Genomic DNA, 14,907 nt, shown 5'->3' with positions numbered 1-14,907 from the left:
ATTGATTTTCACACAAATTAGTTTTCATCTCCCTTTCCCCAACAGAAATGTTCAATTTTGTAACTTTTGCGATCAATTACGTTGAAATAATAATAATACAAATTGAATATGATATATTGCGGGAAGAATTACCTTTGCTGTGAATGAAATCACTTATGTCTTTACTTGGTACTTTGACATGTAAAATTTGAAAACTTACATGTAAACTGTTAAATCTGGAAATGACAAATACAATTTTTCGCGAACATACCGCGAAACTGCTATTATCGCGAATCCAAATCAAACACCGTTTAATATGTAGACCAACCACGTTCATCATACGAAACGAGCTTTTGTATTTGAAGTCCACGAAGACGATTGTTATCGCAAACCCAGGTCTACTAACTTTCTTTATAAATGTTCATCGTTGTGAGGAAAATTTAAAAAAAAAAGAAGAAATTTATTCAAAAGTATTTGTCAGAAATATGGCCGTTTTTCCTGAACTTTAATTAAGACTGAGTTTTCAAATTTAATGGCTAAAAATTATATTTTGTTAAACGTATTCAAATGGTTGTTAGAAATATAGACGGTTTCCAGGAACTTTGGTTTAGGATGAGTTTTCAAATTAGTGGCTAAAAAACGATTTTGATAGCCGGATTCAAAGTAATGATTTTTTTTAGCGATAAAACAGTTTACAGACTTAACAGTTATCCGTGCATGTTAGAGATTGAGAAGTGAAGGGATGATGTATCTGTGAAGTTTTTGTGTGAGTGCGCGATTTTATCTGGTTTGTCTGTAAATATTAGAATGTTGATTGCATTGGCTTTTATTTGCTGTATGGAAATCTTATATCAAATTACACCGACAATAACACTAGACGGTTACCTATTGCTATGATAATTCCTTTGTGGTCCAACCAGTCGACCATTTCATGGAAAATCCAGTAAAAGCGTAGAGCAAGCCGGGCAATGCTTATAGATCCATTACACAGCGCTTATAGATGCTATACCCGTCTCAACAGTATCACGGAACGTCCGCCTGAATCAATAATATTTAATTGTTATTAGCTAAATTAGTGATAACAAATATCTCGATTTTCGTTTGGCTTATATGAAGAGGTTGTCGTCTGCGAGGTAATCGATTGTTTCCAGTAATGAAATTCCTTCCTCTAGAATTAAGAACGGTATATCCTGTATATCATTAGTATACAGAGCGAAATTGTCGACTTCCCTACAGAAAATCTTTCAATAATCGGAAAAGAACCAATTGTGCCGATTTTTTTTCTTCTTTTTTCCCCTATACTCCGAAACTTTCTCGTGCATGGAGACCTGAGCTGGCGCCAAAGGGTGAAAAGATTGTGCCGACAGACAGATCATACAACGATTATAATCCGTGTCTATGTTAAGATTTTCTTCATATATACACAGAAAGTTTGATAGTTGTGATGGGACTGTTGTTTCCTTCTTTACAGCTTGACAGTCCAAACAATGTGCCTTGAACTCTGCAGCATCACCTGATATTTCTGTTCCTTTAGATGGAGATAGGAAATATTCCATACATGAGGTAGGTAAAAGACAGTCTAGGCTCCGGGGCCATAAAAATGAAATGAGCTCTCTTTTGATCTATGTCTCACTTTTTCCACTATTAATCCTTTTGAAAAGGTGAGATTGAGGTCAAAAGTGACCTCGACTCAGTATTATGGCCCACGGAGCTAGATCTGTGTTTCTTGCTTTAAAAAGTCTTCTAAAATCAAAATTTAGAATTAATTTTTAAATTTGTATACGAATTTTCAATTACATTTGAATTGAAAAAAAATATTAAATTTTAATTGAGAAAGGACGAAAGTATAGAATGAATGTAAAAAGTCTGTGTCTCTTAAACGTACAGCACCTTGATGACATATCTTGATGTAAGTTTGAAAACATTTCGCAAAAACTTTAAGATACTAGCAGTAATGAATTTAAATGCATAATTACACAAAACAAAGTGGTAATGTAATAATTACTTCCTTCTTTTAAAACTTCACCTACTGGGCGCCAAAGTATTTTATTTAGAAGTTATGTCAAATTAAAATTTTCTAGCAAAATGCTTCATTTTGGGTAACCCTTTTTAGAATTCAGATAAAATCTGCATATATGGAGGTTATATGTTAAATCTTGTATCATATGCAGTAACTGTGATTCAATAATTTCCTAAAAATTAAGTAATTTGGCAAATATAATTACAGCTGCATATATTTAAAATTAATAATAATGCAAAACGACAAGCTTGTTTTGTGTATACACGTAAATGTTGTAGAAAAATCGGTGAGATTGAGCGATGAATGCATCACGGCTCTTAGCGATGTGAAATGACTGACCAGTCGATAAGAAACTTGCCCCACTAATAAGATACACTGATAACGCTAAATAAAGAAGAATCAATCAATTCCAAATTGACAAAGATGATTAATGAATTATTATATAGTACTGTACTTAGTATTTGATTAAAACAAATACATGTATATTTGTTGTATCGAAACAGAATTGCATTTGAGGACTGTCCAGTCTTAAATCAAATACAATAATTCTGTTTCGATAAGTAACTACATGTACTGCTATAGTAATAAAAATGTCTTTTTATTTGCAGACTCTGTTTTTGTTGAACGTATTTCCTCGTGAATGCTCTTATTTCGGAACAGTTATATATATAAACCAAACTCTAGAAGTGTTAATTGTGTAAAAATGGTGATTTTCTGCGATTATTAGGTTATTTGCTAATAAGAAAGATCTAAAATGAGTGTTGGTTTACTGTTTATCGCAAATAATATCGCAAATTTTATTATCGAGTTACACACCAAAAAGTTTCAGGAAATAACCTACGTTAATATTCACAAAATGAATTATTGACAACAACCAATACAATAAAATAAAAGAAAAAACTAGCAGGAAAAAAGTTCTAGTTACGACAGTTTTGCGCGCGAATTTACATAACATCATCAAAAGGCATGATGGGTCAGTAGGTCATTTACTGTCTTTACGACCAGTTCATGTAAATTTCTTGATATAAGTTGTGGAACCATATAGATAAGATGGAATGTGAACGATGATTAACGAGATATTAATATCGCAAAAATCGACAGCCGTTTTCTCTGCAGCATCGTATTTCTATCAGCGAGCAATCGGTGTAAATATTTAAAGCGGACGGGTTCTATGGATGCCCAATTAACCGATTGTTGCACGGTGTAGGGTATAAAGATACATGATGGAAAAAGAAAATGAAAAACTTTTTTTTTGAGAACATTTCTCAACACGAATTTCTAGCAATATTCAATTCCGTACAGGTATGCAGTAATTAACGGTTAAATGTTCGGAACTTGGAGATAAAAAATGTTTCATTACACTTCGAGGATAAAATAGAAATAAAAAAGAATGTTCTTTGAATTAATTGTCGGAACCAAGCTTTAAAATTTGCTGTAAAATACCCAATTGCATTACACAGATAATGCAGTCAAGATTATATTCGACATTTCACCAGACTGATGGCCTTTAACCGCCTACAACGAATTGCTCCAATGACCACATTTTCTCCTTCAGTTTTTATCCCCTTACAACGGATTTGCAGGGGATATAGTAACGCAATAGTGTGTGTTCGTTTGTGGGTGGGTGAGTGAGTAAAATATGTTTGAAACGGAAGTGACTTAAATTGCATCGAGATCAATGTCGAATGCTGCCTTGATTTACACATATCCTTTTCGCGAGGGAATGCTTCGCTATGAAGTGCCCTTGATCATGTTGTTTTTTTAATGTAGGGAAATGAAACATATGAAGATCTCGAAAAGTATTGCAAGATCAGAAGGCCATAAAACAATACGAAATTTTGTAGACCAAACACGGACCTCTAAAACGTCAGAGGTGGGATCAGGTGCTATATACAGTGAGAATCCCCTTACTTTTTAAACAGAGATGTGTGCTCCTTTGACATATATAATCGGTAAATAACGGAAAAATCCGATATATTCAGTGTAAAAATAATGGATAAAAGTAAAAACACGTCAGTCAGCATTTGAAATGATAAATTGTACTATATAGTATTTGCTGACAAGGAATTGTACATATCGACCATAGAACTTAATCCATATGATTGATTTAAACGAGAAGCTGATATTGAAATTACAAAAATTAAGATTGTAACATCGAAGAATATACATGTACTTGGTGTGTAACGTATCAAATTCTTTGCTGCGAGTACATAAAAAATTATAATGAGGTAGATAATCTTTTATCTTATCGGGTACAAGAATTATATAGAAAGAAAATTGTGCTTTCAGTCATGTCTAAGTTATTTACGTTTGATATCAAGTTATTTACAGAACGATAAACGTAAGAAATCGCTAAAACTTGTGGTGCTTCTAGTTTTTAAGTTAAGAAACATTTAGAAAAGCAAGATGTATTTGCCAACAATGGTTAACCTTTTTGCTCACATTTCTTATTGTAATCTTTTTTATTTTGAGTTCAAGGTCAATATGTCTGTAAGACACTTACACAGAATCTTAAATATAAATCTGGACAAAAGTGATATTGCAAAGATAAAGAGTTTGCAGATCATTTGAAAAAAAATATCATGAAAACTAAAGCACTGTTCTTTCTTGTGAAATAGGAGGTTCTGGTATATAGTAATGAATCTCTAAAATGGAAGTCTAGAACTTTTTATGGCATGTTAACACATTATAACTTATATTCTGGGATCAAGTTCCATGGATCAAATATCAATATCAATTTCATTTTGGCTCAGATCCGAAGTGTGCTCCTTGTCATAATCGGTAAATAAGGTTAAACTACTTCTCACTGGGAGTTAAATAATTTTGGACTAACAATTATATGAAAAAACGTTCACCCGTTTCCAGTGGTAAAGAGGGAAAATATTGGGACCAAGGGTCTTCCTAATTCTCGTGGTTTTATGATCCATGTACCATTAGGGGGCATTAATTTTATTGTGTCTAATTTGAACAAAGTTGAATGATTCTTCTATTAACAATATTCAATAAAAGTAAAATTTAACATAAGTGATGATTATTGTCTTTGCGGTTAAATGTTGATATGTATGCCTGTACTTTGTCAAAAAAAATTAAGATTTTGTTCTAACCCCCCGTTCACACATGTACTTGGTGTGTAACGATCAAAGCGTGGCCGAAAACGTGGCCGATTATAATCGAGGTAGAAACGTCGTATATCTTCATAAACGCAGTACAAGAATTATGATAGAAAGAAAATGAGCTTTCAGCTCTCGTCACGTTATTTACATGCTCATAACAAGCGTATTTACAGAACATAAATCGGGAAAGTCGTAAAAAGAGCGTAGTAGAAGCGCCATAATCGTAAGCAGCGCGGAAGCATTTAGAAAATCTTCGTGATCATAGTAAAAGCGCAGTAAAAGCGTAGAAACTTACCTTTACGCTCACATTCTTATTGTACTTTTTTATTTTGACGTTCAAGGTCAATATGATCTCTCTAGACGTTACACAGAATCTTAAATATAAATGACATTACGTGATCATATCACGACCTATAAAGCAGTTTGTTTTTATAGCGCTGATATTTGATTTAAAATATATTTAATGAAATGGACTAAAGCACTGCCTATCTTTCTCTCCATAGGTCGAAGCATAATTACATGTATATTAAAACATTGAATGAAAGGTATATTATCTTTTTACATATTTAGACATGAAGCGCTTATATTTGACCAAATTCATCACCTTTCAACTACAATATATAATTTCCCCGTAAACCATGTGGTAAAGGCCGCGAAAAGTCTGCGGTCCAAGATATATATGTATCATCGCCAAAATCATATTAGAGATATCTGCGGTTGGAATGATTTTGGATCATCGCCAAAATCGTATAGAAGCGTAATGCAATCGAAGTATCATCTGCACCACCGTAGCGATATCGCCGTACAGTCATCTAGGTCTGCGTAGCGTCGGGTTTTATGATCTTCATGCCATAAGTGGCATTAAACGCAGTAAACACGGTTACTGTGTCGTAACATCGTAACAAAGCGTGTTAGCAGCGCGTTTGACGTAACAATATTCAATAAAATAATATCAATTTGCCAAATTGATGATTATTGTCTTTGCGCTTAAATATTGATATGTATGCCTGTACTTTGTCGAAAAAAATGAAGGTAGATTTTGTTGCTAACAGACTCATTTCATCATTCCATAATAGGACGGTTTTATTGTTATTTGAAGAATAGGAAGTTCTGCCATCGGTCAAGTCTTGGGACTACTAAATAACTCGTGCTTTCTAGCAGGATATCTGTTTAAAAAATAATGCATATCAGACAATGAAGATAATATAAAATGAAATAAGTTGTAGAAAATGAACGAATATAAAATAATGTGCCAAAAAGATTTCTTTCTATCAACAAAATGCTATATTTTTGTAATACTAGAAAGAAAATCTTTTCAGACATTCTGGTCAATTTAGATAACACGTATTTTCACTGGACTACCAGCTGCTTGACATGTATTTAAAAGAAACAGAAGTTTATTTCAAAACCACCCCGGTGATATTAGATAAGACATCTTGGCAAATATCTGGGATTTTAAAAAAGTTATAAATTATTGTAGAGATTTTTTCTTCCCTCTTTGTATCACCTATACATAAATCGCGTAGTGTTTGGAGTAGAGGGCTAATTGTTATTGTCATAAGCCCGACCCTTTTTTCCCAGATGTGAGGTATGTAACAAATGTAACCTTTCTCTCATTAGCTCTATGCCTCCTGGAGGTTCGGTAGGACTTTCTCTATACTTAAAGATGATTTAAATATTAAGTTATCCGCCGAAACATGATTGAAATATTGCGGACAAGGAGATAAACATCAATCAATCAATTAAATATAAATCAAAATTTACAGAAAATGATACATGCATGGATTAAGAATTTACAGATCATTTGAAAGTAAATTTATCATAAAAAACTGAAGCATTGTTCTTTCGTGTGAAATGAAAGGTTATATAGTATATAGTATAGTAAGGTATATAGTAATGAATCTATAGAATGGAAGTCTAGAACTTTTTAATGGAGTGTTAACTCATTAAAACTTTAATTGGATGGCATAGTATCTGCCATTTGAAGCAAAATTCTGATTATCAACATTATTTTCTTTCTGGCTCAGAGTAGAAGGCCCATGCCCCCTCATCATGCAGTTTAGATATACCGTATTATAAAGTTAAACTCCTTCTTTTGAGAATTCGAAATATTCTGGTTTCTAAACAGACCAATTTCCAGAGGTAAAGAGAAAAAATAAGCTATTTAGGAACCAAGGGTCTTCCTAATTGTCGAGGTTTTATCATGGATGTACCAAAAAGGGTATTAAGGTTCAGACTGTGAAAAGTCCAACGATTCTTCCACTAACAATATTAAATATTCAGTAAAAATAATATCATTTAACATAAGTAATGATTATCGTTTTTGCGGTTAAATTTTATGTCTGTACTTTTATCGAAAAATAAATGAAGCTAGTTTTTGTTGACAACGGACTAGTACTCATTTCATTGCATAACAGGACAGTTTTATTGTTTTTGCAAGAATAGGAAGTTCTGGTTACCATCGGCCTAGTCTTGGGACTGATAAATTACCCGTACTTTCTAGCAAGATATCTGTTAAAGAAATACGCAAATCAAACAATGAAGATGACATAAAAATGAAATAAGTTGTAGAAAAAAGAACGAATTTCAAATAATGTGTCAAAATGTTTTTTTTATCAGCAAAATGCTATATTTTTGTAATACTAGAAAGAAAATCTTTTCAGACATCCTGGTCAATTTAGATAACACGTATTTTCACTGGACTACCAGCTGCTTGAAATATATTTAAAAGAAACAGAAGTTTATATCACAACCACCGCGGTGATATTAGATAAGACATCTAGGCAATATCTGGGATTTTAAAAAAGTTATAAATTATTGTAGAGATTTTTTGCCTTCCCTTTTTGTACGTATCTCCTATACATAAATCGCGTAGTGTTTGGAGTAGAGGTTTAATTGTTATTGTCATAAGCCAGACCCTTTTTCCCAGATGTGAGGTATGTAACAAATGTAACCCTTCTCTCATTAGCTCTATGCCTCCTGGTGGTTCAACTGGACTTTCTCTATACTTAAAGGTAAGGCTTTTAAAGATCCCCCGTAGATAAAATGATAAAGCATTCGAAATCAACCCGGATGGTTGAAGTCTCTTTAAATTTATGATTAGTAAATAACATTTTGATTGTATTTATCGCCTAGTTTTCACCTAAATGTCTTAGAGATGTAAAACTTTTCCTACGATTATCTAATACAGGACTGGTATTTATTTTCCGAAAAGAATTTTCTATTTTCGATTTATAGATATATTCTATTTGATGTTCATTGTGAAGAACTACTTAGATCTTAGATTCCATAGAAACCAATAATAATAAAAAATTCTGAATAATTTTCCTGACCCCTGGGTATATACTTGCATACTGACCGTTAATTAAAGATAAATAAACCCTCTCTTATTGTATAGATCAAGTTAATCATAATGAGCCACCCATCAGTCTGTTTATTGTTATATCTGCCTCTGACCGGCTGACAGCTCTTCACCGTATAGACAACTATAGAACGTACAAATAAATAAGTTTATATATACGAGGTAGATAAAAATGTTCCAATTTAGATACACTGTTAGTAAATAGGGGATATCTCTGAAGATGATGTCTTCATTTTATGTGAAAAAATGTCTGGGTCAGTATTTAAAGGTGTCTAAGGAAATATTCCGGCTCAAAAAAAAAAAAAAAAAAAAGACTCAATAATTTATTTCAATTACCGGGTTACCTTGTGAATAAAATTATTTATTATATGATTGAATAATTTCAATCTCTCTGATTGGCTGAGATCCAACTATGTTAGAAAAATATTACGTTGTATTGACCTGCACGTGACGTTCCAGGTCAATACAAGGATTTATTTCCTCTACATTTACCTAAAAATAGATTCGGAAATTCCAAATTGATATAAATTGTTTTAAAAAGCTATTTAAAAGCTATTTAAACGACTATGATTTTTATTTTCATGTGAAAAAACAGCAAATATATATTTTGGGTGAGGAGGTAAGAGGGGATGCAACACACATCCCCCTCCAACACTTTTTCTGAACAACATTTTTTTTTAAAACTTTTTGGTAGTCAGTTTTTCCTAATAAAACTCCTTCCATTCAAAATCTATTCCATAAAAAAGACTGACAATATATATTTCTCTCATGGCATTTTTTTTTTTTACAAAAATTGATTTTAAAAAACATTTCAAATTGATACGACTGGTAAGGTTTATTCACATTTAGATTCTGCTACTCTCTTGTATTTGGCTAGGGCTTAATAAAATGCAAGCAAGTAATTAGCTGTATCATTTTATCAGTGAATCATATAATAAAACAATTATTGCTGATTTTTTCGGTCAATACAATGATTTAGCCATCTTCGAAGTACAATATTCACCTCGCCCTTTGGGCTCGGTGAATATTGTACTCCTCAGATGGCTAAATCATTGTATTGACCTCAAAAACCAGCAATAATTGTATATTAGTTATCAATATGCTAAAAGGACAACACACTTTTCTGGTTTCACCAGATACTAAACAAAGAAAGCTAAAGAGAATCCAGTCCCTGTAATTGTGTCAAGCAGGTTCAAATAAGAATAAGATCTTGATTTTGAATGCAGAGCAATAACTGATTAGATTAATTTTTTTTCCAGGACATTTATGTATAAAAAATGAGGAGTTGTGGATAAGGATAAAACATGCCCCTCCCCCAACACATCAACAATGTCCATAATTTGATATGGACCTGAAATATGTGTTCAGTAAAAAAAGTACAATGGGAGGGACACAATTGCATTATTTAAGATGAAAAAAAGGTGTCGCAAAGTATAAAAGACGGAAGGAAGCAGGGGATAAAAAGTAATACTGGAAAATTAATGTAAATACTACGTAACTATATTCAGCGCAACGTCTTATCAAACGAGAACATTAGAGAAAATGTTACTTCCATCTTAATCTCTGTATTATTATTAAAAGCTACATCACCGCCAACAAGATATCAGTATAGAGATATATAGAAGTGGGAAACAAACAAAGTTACTCAGTGCAATGGGTAACGCGACTTTGCACGTACGTGGCGCAATGGTAATCTCTGAACGGAACACCCAATCAATCTCAGGAAGTAATATGCTAAAGATGTCCTAAGTTTATAAATGAACAACAATAGACAAACCATTATATTAGAAAAAAATTCGGCAAATACAATCTATCATAGAGTCAAATACTGAAGGATTTTTTTCATACTGATTGTTAGACCATTAAAACACACTGAATTGTTTACGGAATTCCCCCCCCCCCTTTTTTTTTTTACCAACCGTGAACATGCACACGGCGCGGGTGTGATGCTCACTTCTTGATTCCACCTGATCCCAACTCCGATGTTTAGAGGTCTGTATTTTGCCCTGCTCCTGATATGTATTGTTTGCGTGTATTTTTTTGAGTTTGAATACTCTTCGTTACCTCCATTATAGAGATCACAAAGGCTTAAAAAGCCATCAAACAAACATTAAATGAATGGATTATATGAATTGTGCGAAACATTTTTGTCCATAACCCAAAATAAAATTGATAAATAGAAATATTTTCTTATCTTGTTTTTCTCTGTAAAGTTCAAGTTTACATTCTTTTTTTCTGTTTTAAATAAACATTGAAAATGCTTGAAATTAAGTTTATTTTCTGAAATCTTACATGCAGGGTTTCTTATAACAGTCAAGTTCGTTACAGGATGAACTTTAAATCATAAAATGTTTCGAAGTTAATATGCAACATTCATTTAATCTTTCCACCAAAATAACCCAAATGAAATGCGATGCTCGCTGGAATTTGATTTTCATTAAAAAGAAAGAAAGTTAAAAAATCTCTCTGCTTATATTTAATACTTCACGTTTCTGTAACAGAAGCTTAATCTATTTTATGAAAATTAATTAAAAATTCATTTGTAACTGGGATAAATTATCGAATCGGACAAAACAAGGTAACTGTCAGAACTTTTTATTGTTAAAACAACAACAACAACAACAATAACAACAGCAACCTCCAAAGAATAAAGTACAAATTTATACACTATAGAGTATATTTCAGAAGTACATTTGTATTTCCACTTCTTATTTAAAAAAAAAAGCGTTAGAGAGATCAGCTGTTATAGAAAGGATCATTTTAGCAATTTTAAATATTTTTTCTCTTTGGCATTGGCTAATAAAACGAACTTCACAAAACGGACGACATTGAAGTGATTCTGTCAAAAGTAAACACCACTGTCTCACCTGTTAAAAATCTATGCAGTATGTAAACATGTTTATTTTTTATTTCCTGATCTCGCATTAAGGCACAAAATTAGAATAGGTAAGATTATAATAGTGAGGGTAAATTCCTTCTTTCGTTATTTTTATATTTTTGAAAAATAATTTTCATACTCTGATCAAACTCATAAATCAAGACTTGATTAAATGTAGAAAAGCCATCAATTTGCCCTTTTCTATCAATTGATGGCCACCTAAGACGTTGAATGATTTTAAATGATCATGTAGATAACCCTTATGAAATAAAATCCATAACGATGAATTTTTACAGAATCAGTTTTGTTTATATTACAGGAAATGACTATATATGTCATTATCAGTATGGGAATCCTCTTCCTGATGGACAGCGCATGCGCAATGACAACCCAGTATAGTGTTATGCTCGATGCTGGAAGTTCAAGCACAAAACTCAGAGTATACTCGTGGCCTGAACGAACATCCACCTCATCAAAATTTTACATAACAGAAAAATATTACAAAAAAGTCAAACCATCGTTGAGTTCATTTCAGGATAATTTAGATTCACTCCCAGAATATATAAAGAATTTGATTTCGATTGCTGAGTCGCAAGTGCCTTCACATCGTCATAACAGGAGTAACATTTATCTCTTTGCAACTGCAGGTAGGTAATTTAAATAAACAAAATTTCAAAATTTCTCTTGAAATATTATGCTTTTTATTCATTAAAAATTTTCCAGGGTTACGGTTTGTAGAAGAAGAAAAAGCTATGAACTTAATGAACAGTGTTCGACATGTGCTGTCCGACAAAAGAAACCATAAATTCATATATAGCGAAAGAAGCGTTCGAATTCTCTCTGGCGAAGAGGAGGGAGTATTCGCTTGGATTACTGCTAATTACCATAATGGATTCCTATCTTCTAATCAGTAAGATGCATGTATTAATTCATTTAACTGCAAATTAGATTGAGATACTGTTATTATTAGGATGACTTGTGTTATCAGTTTAGATATGTTTTCTTTTAGATCACAATCGAAAGCAGTGGGTGTCCTCGAAATGGGAGGCGGATCCACACAAATCACTTTTTTACCAGACGGACCTCTCTTAGCTCACATGTTTCCTGTTCGAATATCTGGACGTATATTCAATCTCTATTCTCACAGTTATTTAAATTTTGGAACAAATTATATGGAGAAAAGAATAAAAGAGCATCTAATCGAACAAAATCCACACAGTATGGATATCCTAAATCCGTGTGCATTGATAAGTAAGTTTTAATTTTTAAAAATGATAGGTAAAAAACTCTTTTTGTATATCAAAAAATGCAGGGGCACACGATATGTTATGGCTACACAGATAGTAGAACTGTAAACCTTTCAACCACACATTTTTATTACCTATATATTATAACGAAGCCTGGCTTTGAAGTAAAAACAAGATTTTAAAAGGTTTCCCTATATGTTCTTTGTAAAACTTTGAAAAATCTGTGATATTTCCTGAGGATGATTCCACATGAGTTTAATCTTTCCTGGCCCAGTGGTACTTGAGAAGAAGATTTTTAAAGATTTTTCCTATATATTCCTATGTATCATATCAATGTTACCTCCACATGAGTTTCAAAGATTTTCATATATTCCTATGTAAAACATTGTTATCCCCTGGAGGTCATGATGCAATAGGCTACACTACCTGAGGATGACTCCAAATGAGTTTCATTTTTCCTGCCTTCTATTGGTTTTTAAAGATTTTTTCCTATATATTCCTATGCCAAACTTTGATAGTTTTGCCTTCATGATTGAACAAATTTGAATCTACACTACCTGAGGATGATCCCACATGAGTTTCACCTTTCCTGGCCCAGTGGTTCTTGAGAAGAAGATTTTTTTAAGATTTTTTCTATATATTCGTATGTAAACCTGTGATCGGCCATTTTGGCCCCATCCTACCCCCAGGAGTCATGATTTGAACAAAATTGAATCTACACTCCCTGAGGATGATTCCACATGAGTTTCATCTTTCCTGGCCCAATGGTTCTTGAGGAGAAGATTTTTTTTAAATGCCATTAATTTTTCGCTACCAAATTGAAAAGGGCACAATAAATCCCCTTCATAAATTGATTTTCACAGAAGATGAAAATGTGAAAAGTTAACGACGACAACAACAACAGCAATTAAACAACAGACAAATTTTGATCAGAAAAGCTCACTTGAGCCTTCGGCTCAGGTGAGCTAAAAATGCATCAAACGATATGTTATGTACTTAGTATATACCTTTCAACCACACATTTTTGTTTATATATTTCAGACAAACTTTAACATATTTCAATCAAAGTATCATATCAATGTTTCAAAAGATTCTCAACACTTGTTATCCGAAGCCATGTGCAAAAAAACTGGTTCAGACATATTCTATGCTACAATTGCCAACTTAAAAAAAAAAATATTGACAAACTAAAAAAACTGCATATTTATATTGCAGTGAGGTAAGTTTGCTAATACTAAATTGAAACACAATAATCATTATAAATTGATTTTCACAATACAGTTAAGATAACAACAACAGCAAAAAAAAAAAAAAAAAAACACAAACAAACAAACAAACAAAAAGAAAAGAAAAAAAACCCACGAAGCCTAATTTATGTGTTAAATATGAGCTATCATGTCATTATACTTAACCACCAGTTTTAAACTGTTGAAAGGCATAAAATTACATCAACGCTTACTTTACGTGATGTTTTGTTTTGTTTGCTAGTTTTAATCCCACATAGCAATTGGTGCCGTGACCAGAATATCATTGACAGAGCCACTGTTTATTTACTGTGCAATTCAAGGCCTCAGATGATACTTTGGCCATGTTTAGATTTGAGAAGCCACTAATTGCTTTCGGAAAGCTGCAAATGGACCTTTGTTTTGAAATCTTAATGATTCCTTTATTTCTTCAGACTATAGATTATGCAGTATCCTTTTACAAAGTACGGGCAGAGTTTGCTTCTAGTACCTGCATGATGGGACTGTACATAACAGAGCTTCTTACCTTTGCTTACGGGTTTCCGGTGAATACAGACAGAATATACTCTGCTCAGAAAATCAATGGAAAATCTCTAGGTAAAGGAAAAATAACTCAAAAATGTAAAACTAAAACGTATTTTACTTTTCATTCTTAGTCACTGAAAAATTTATCAATATTCCGCGCCTTCGAAACATACATTTGTATCTAAAGCATACAATATATAATAAAAGAACTTGTACACTTAGAATAAAATGTAGTGATTCGTGTTTATATAGCAGTTAATTTAAAATGTATTTCATTTATTCTATAAACTCTGACTTCTACAAGATCGATCAGTTGATTCAGCTGATGTGTGTCTATTTCAGATTGGCCTTTCGGTGCAACACTTTACGAGGCTGAGCTGATGGCCCGGGATTATCCCTGTCCCCCAATCTCCTCCATGATCAGTGCAGGAAATAATCTACAAGGCTACAGACTAACTCTACTGGAATTCTTCCTCTTCTTTTGTATTGTCTTTCCACTTGGATATCTGATAATATAGGGATTCTTGGATATTTTCAACA

The 14,907-nt window shown here is 32.6% G+C and overlaps 1 protein-coding gene across 1 annotated transcript; it reads left to right on the top strand.

Moving 5' to 3' along the window:
* The first annotated feature begins 7,971 nt into the window (after positions 1-7,971).
* LOC134241435 (ectonucleoside triphosphate diphosphohydrolase 5-like) lies at positions 7,972-14,901 on the top strand. The gene is made up of 7 exons (XM_062723485.1): positions 7,972-8,126; positions 11,671-11,998; positions 12,075-12,261; positions 12,361-12,602; positions 13,792-13,817; positions 14,277-14,439; positions 14,710-14,901. The coding sequence occupies exons 1-7, from the start codon at positions 8,085-8,087 to the stop codon at positions 14,883-14,885; spliced, it is 1,164 nt and encodes a 387-aa protein (XP_062579469.1). The 5' UTR covers positions 7,972-8,084; the 3' UTR covers positions 14,886-14,901.
* The last annotated feature ends 6 nt before the right edge of the window (positions 14,902-14,907 follow it).

This window comes from Saccostrea cucullata, unplaced genomic scaffold (assembly GCF_032062105.1).
Source record: "Saccostrea cucullata isolate Sc308-1 unplaced genomic scaffold, CSIRO_AGI_Scuc_v1 ctg582, whole genome shotgun sequence".
Taxonomy (NCBI): Eukaryota; Metazoa; Mollusca; class Bivalvia; order Ostreida; family Ostreidae; genus Saccostrea; species Saccostrea cuccullata.
This window is presented reverse-complemented; position numbering and strand designations above follow the sequence as displayed.

Excerpts from the sequence above, each read along its gene's own strand:
- LOC134241435 (XM_062723485.1), top strand. The coding sequence starts at position 8,085 with ATGCCTCCTGGTGGTTCAACTGGACTTTCTCTATACTTAAAG. Across the intron at positions 12,262-12,360 it reads GGATTCCTATCTTCTAATCA|ATCACAATCGAAAGCAGTGG; the intron begins GTAAGATGCATG and ends GTTTTCTTTTAG. Across the intron at positions 14,440-14,709 it reads AATCAATGGAAAATCTCTAG|ATTGGCCTTTCGGTGCAACA; the intron begins GTAAAGGAAAAA and ends TGTCTATTTCAG.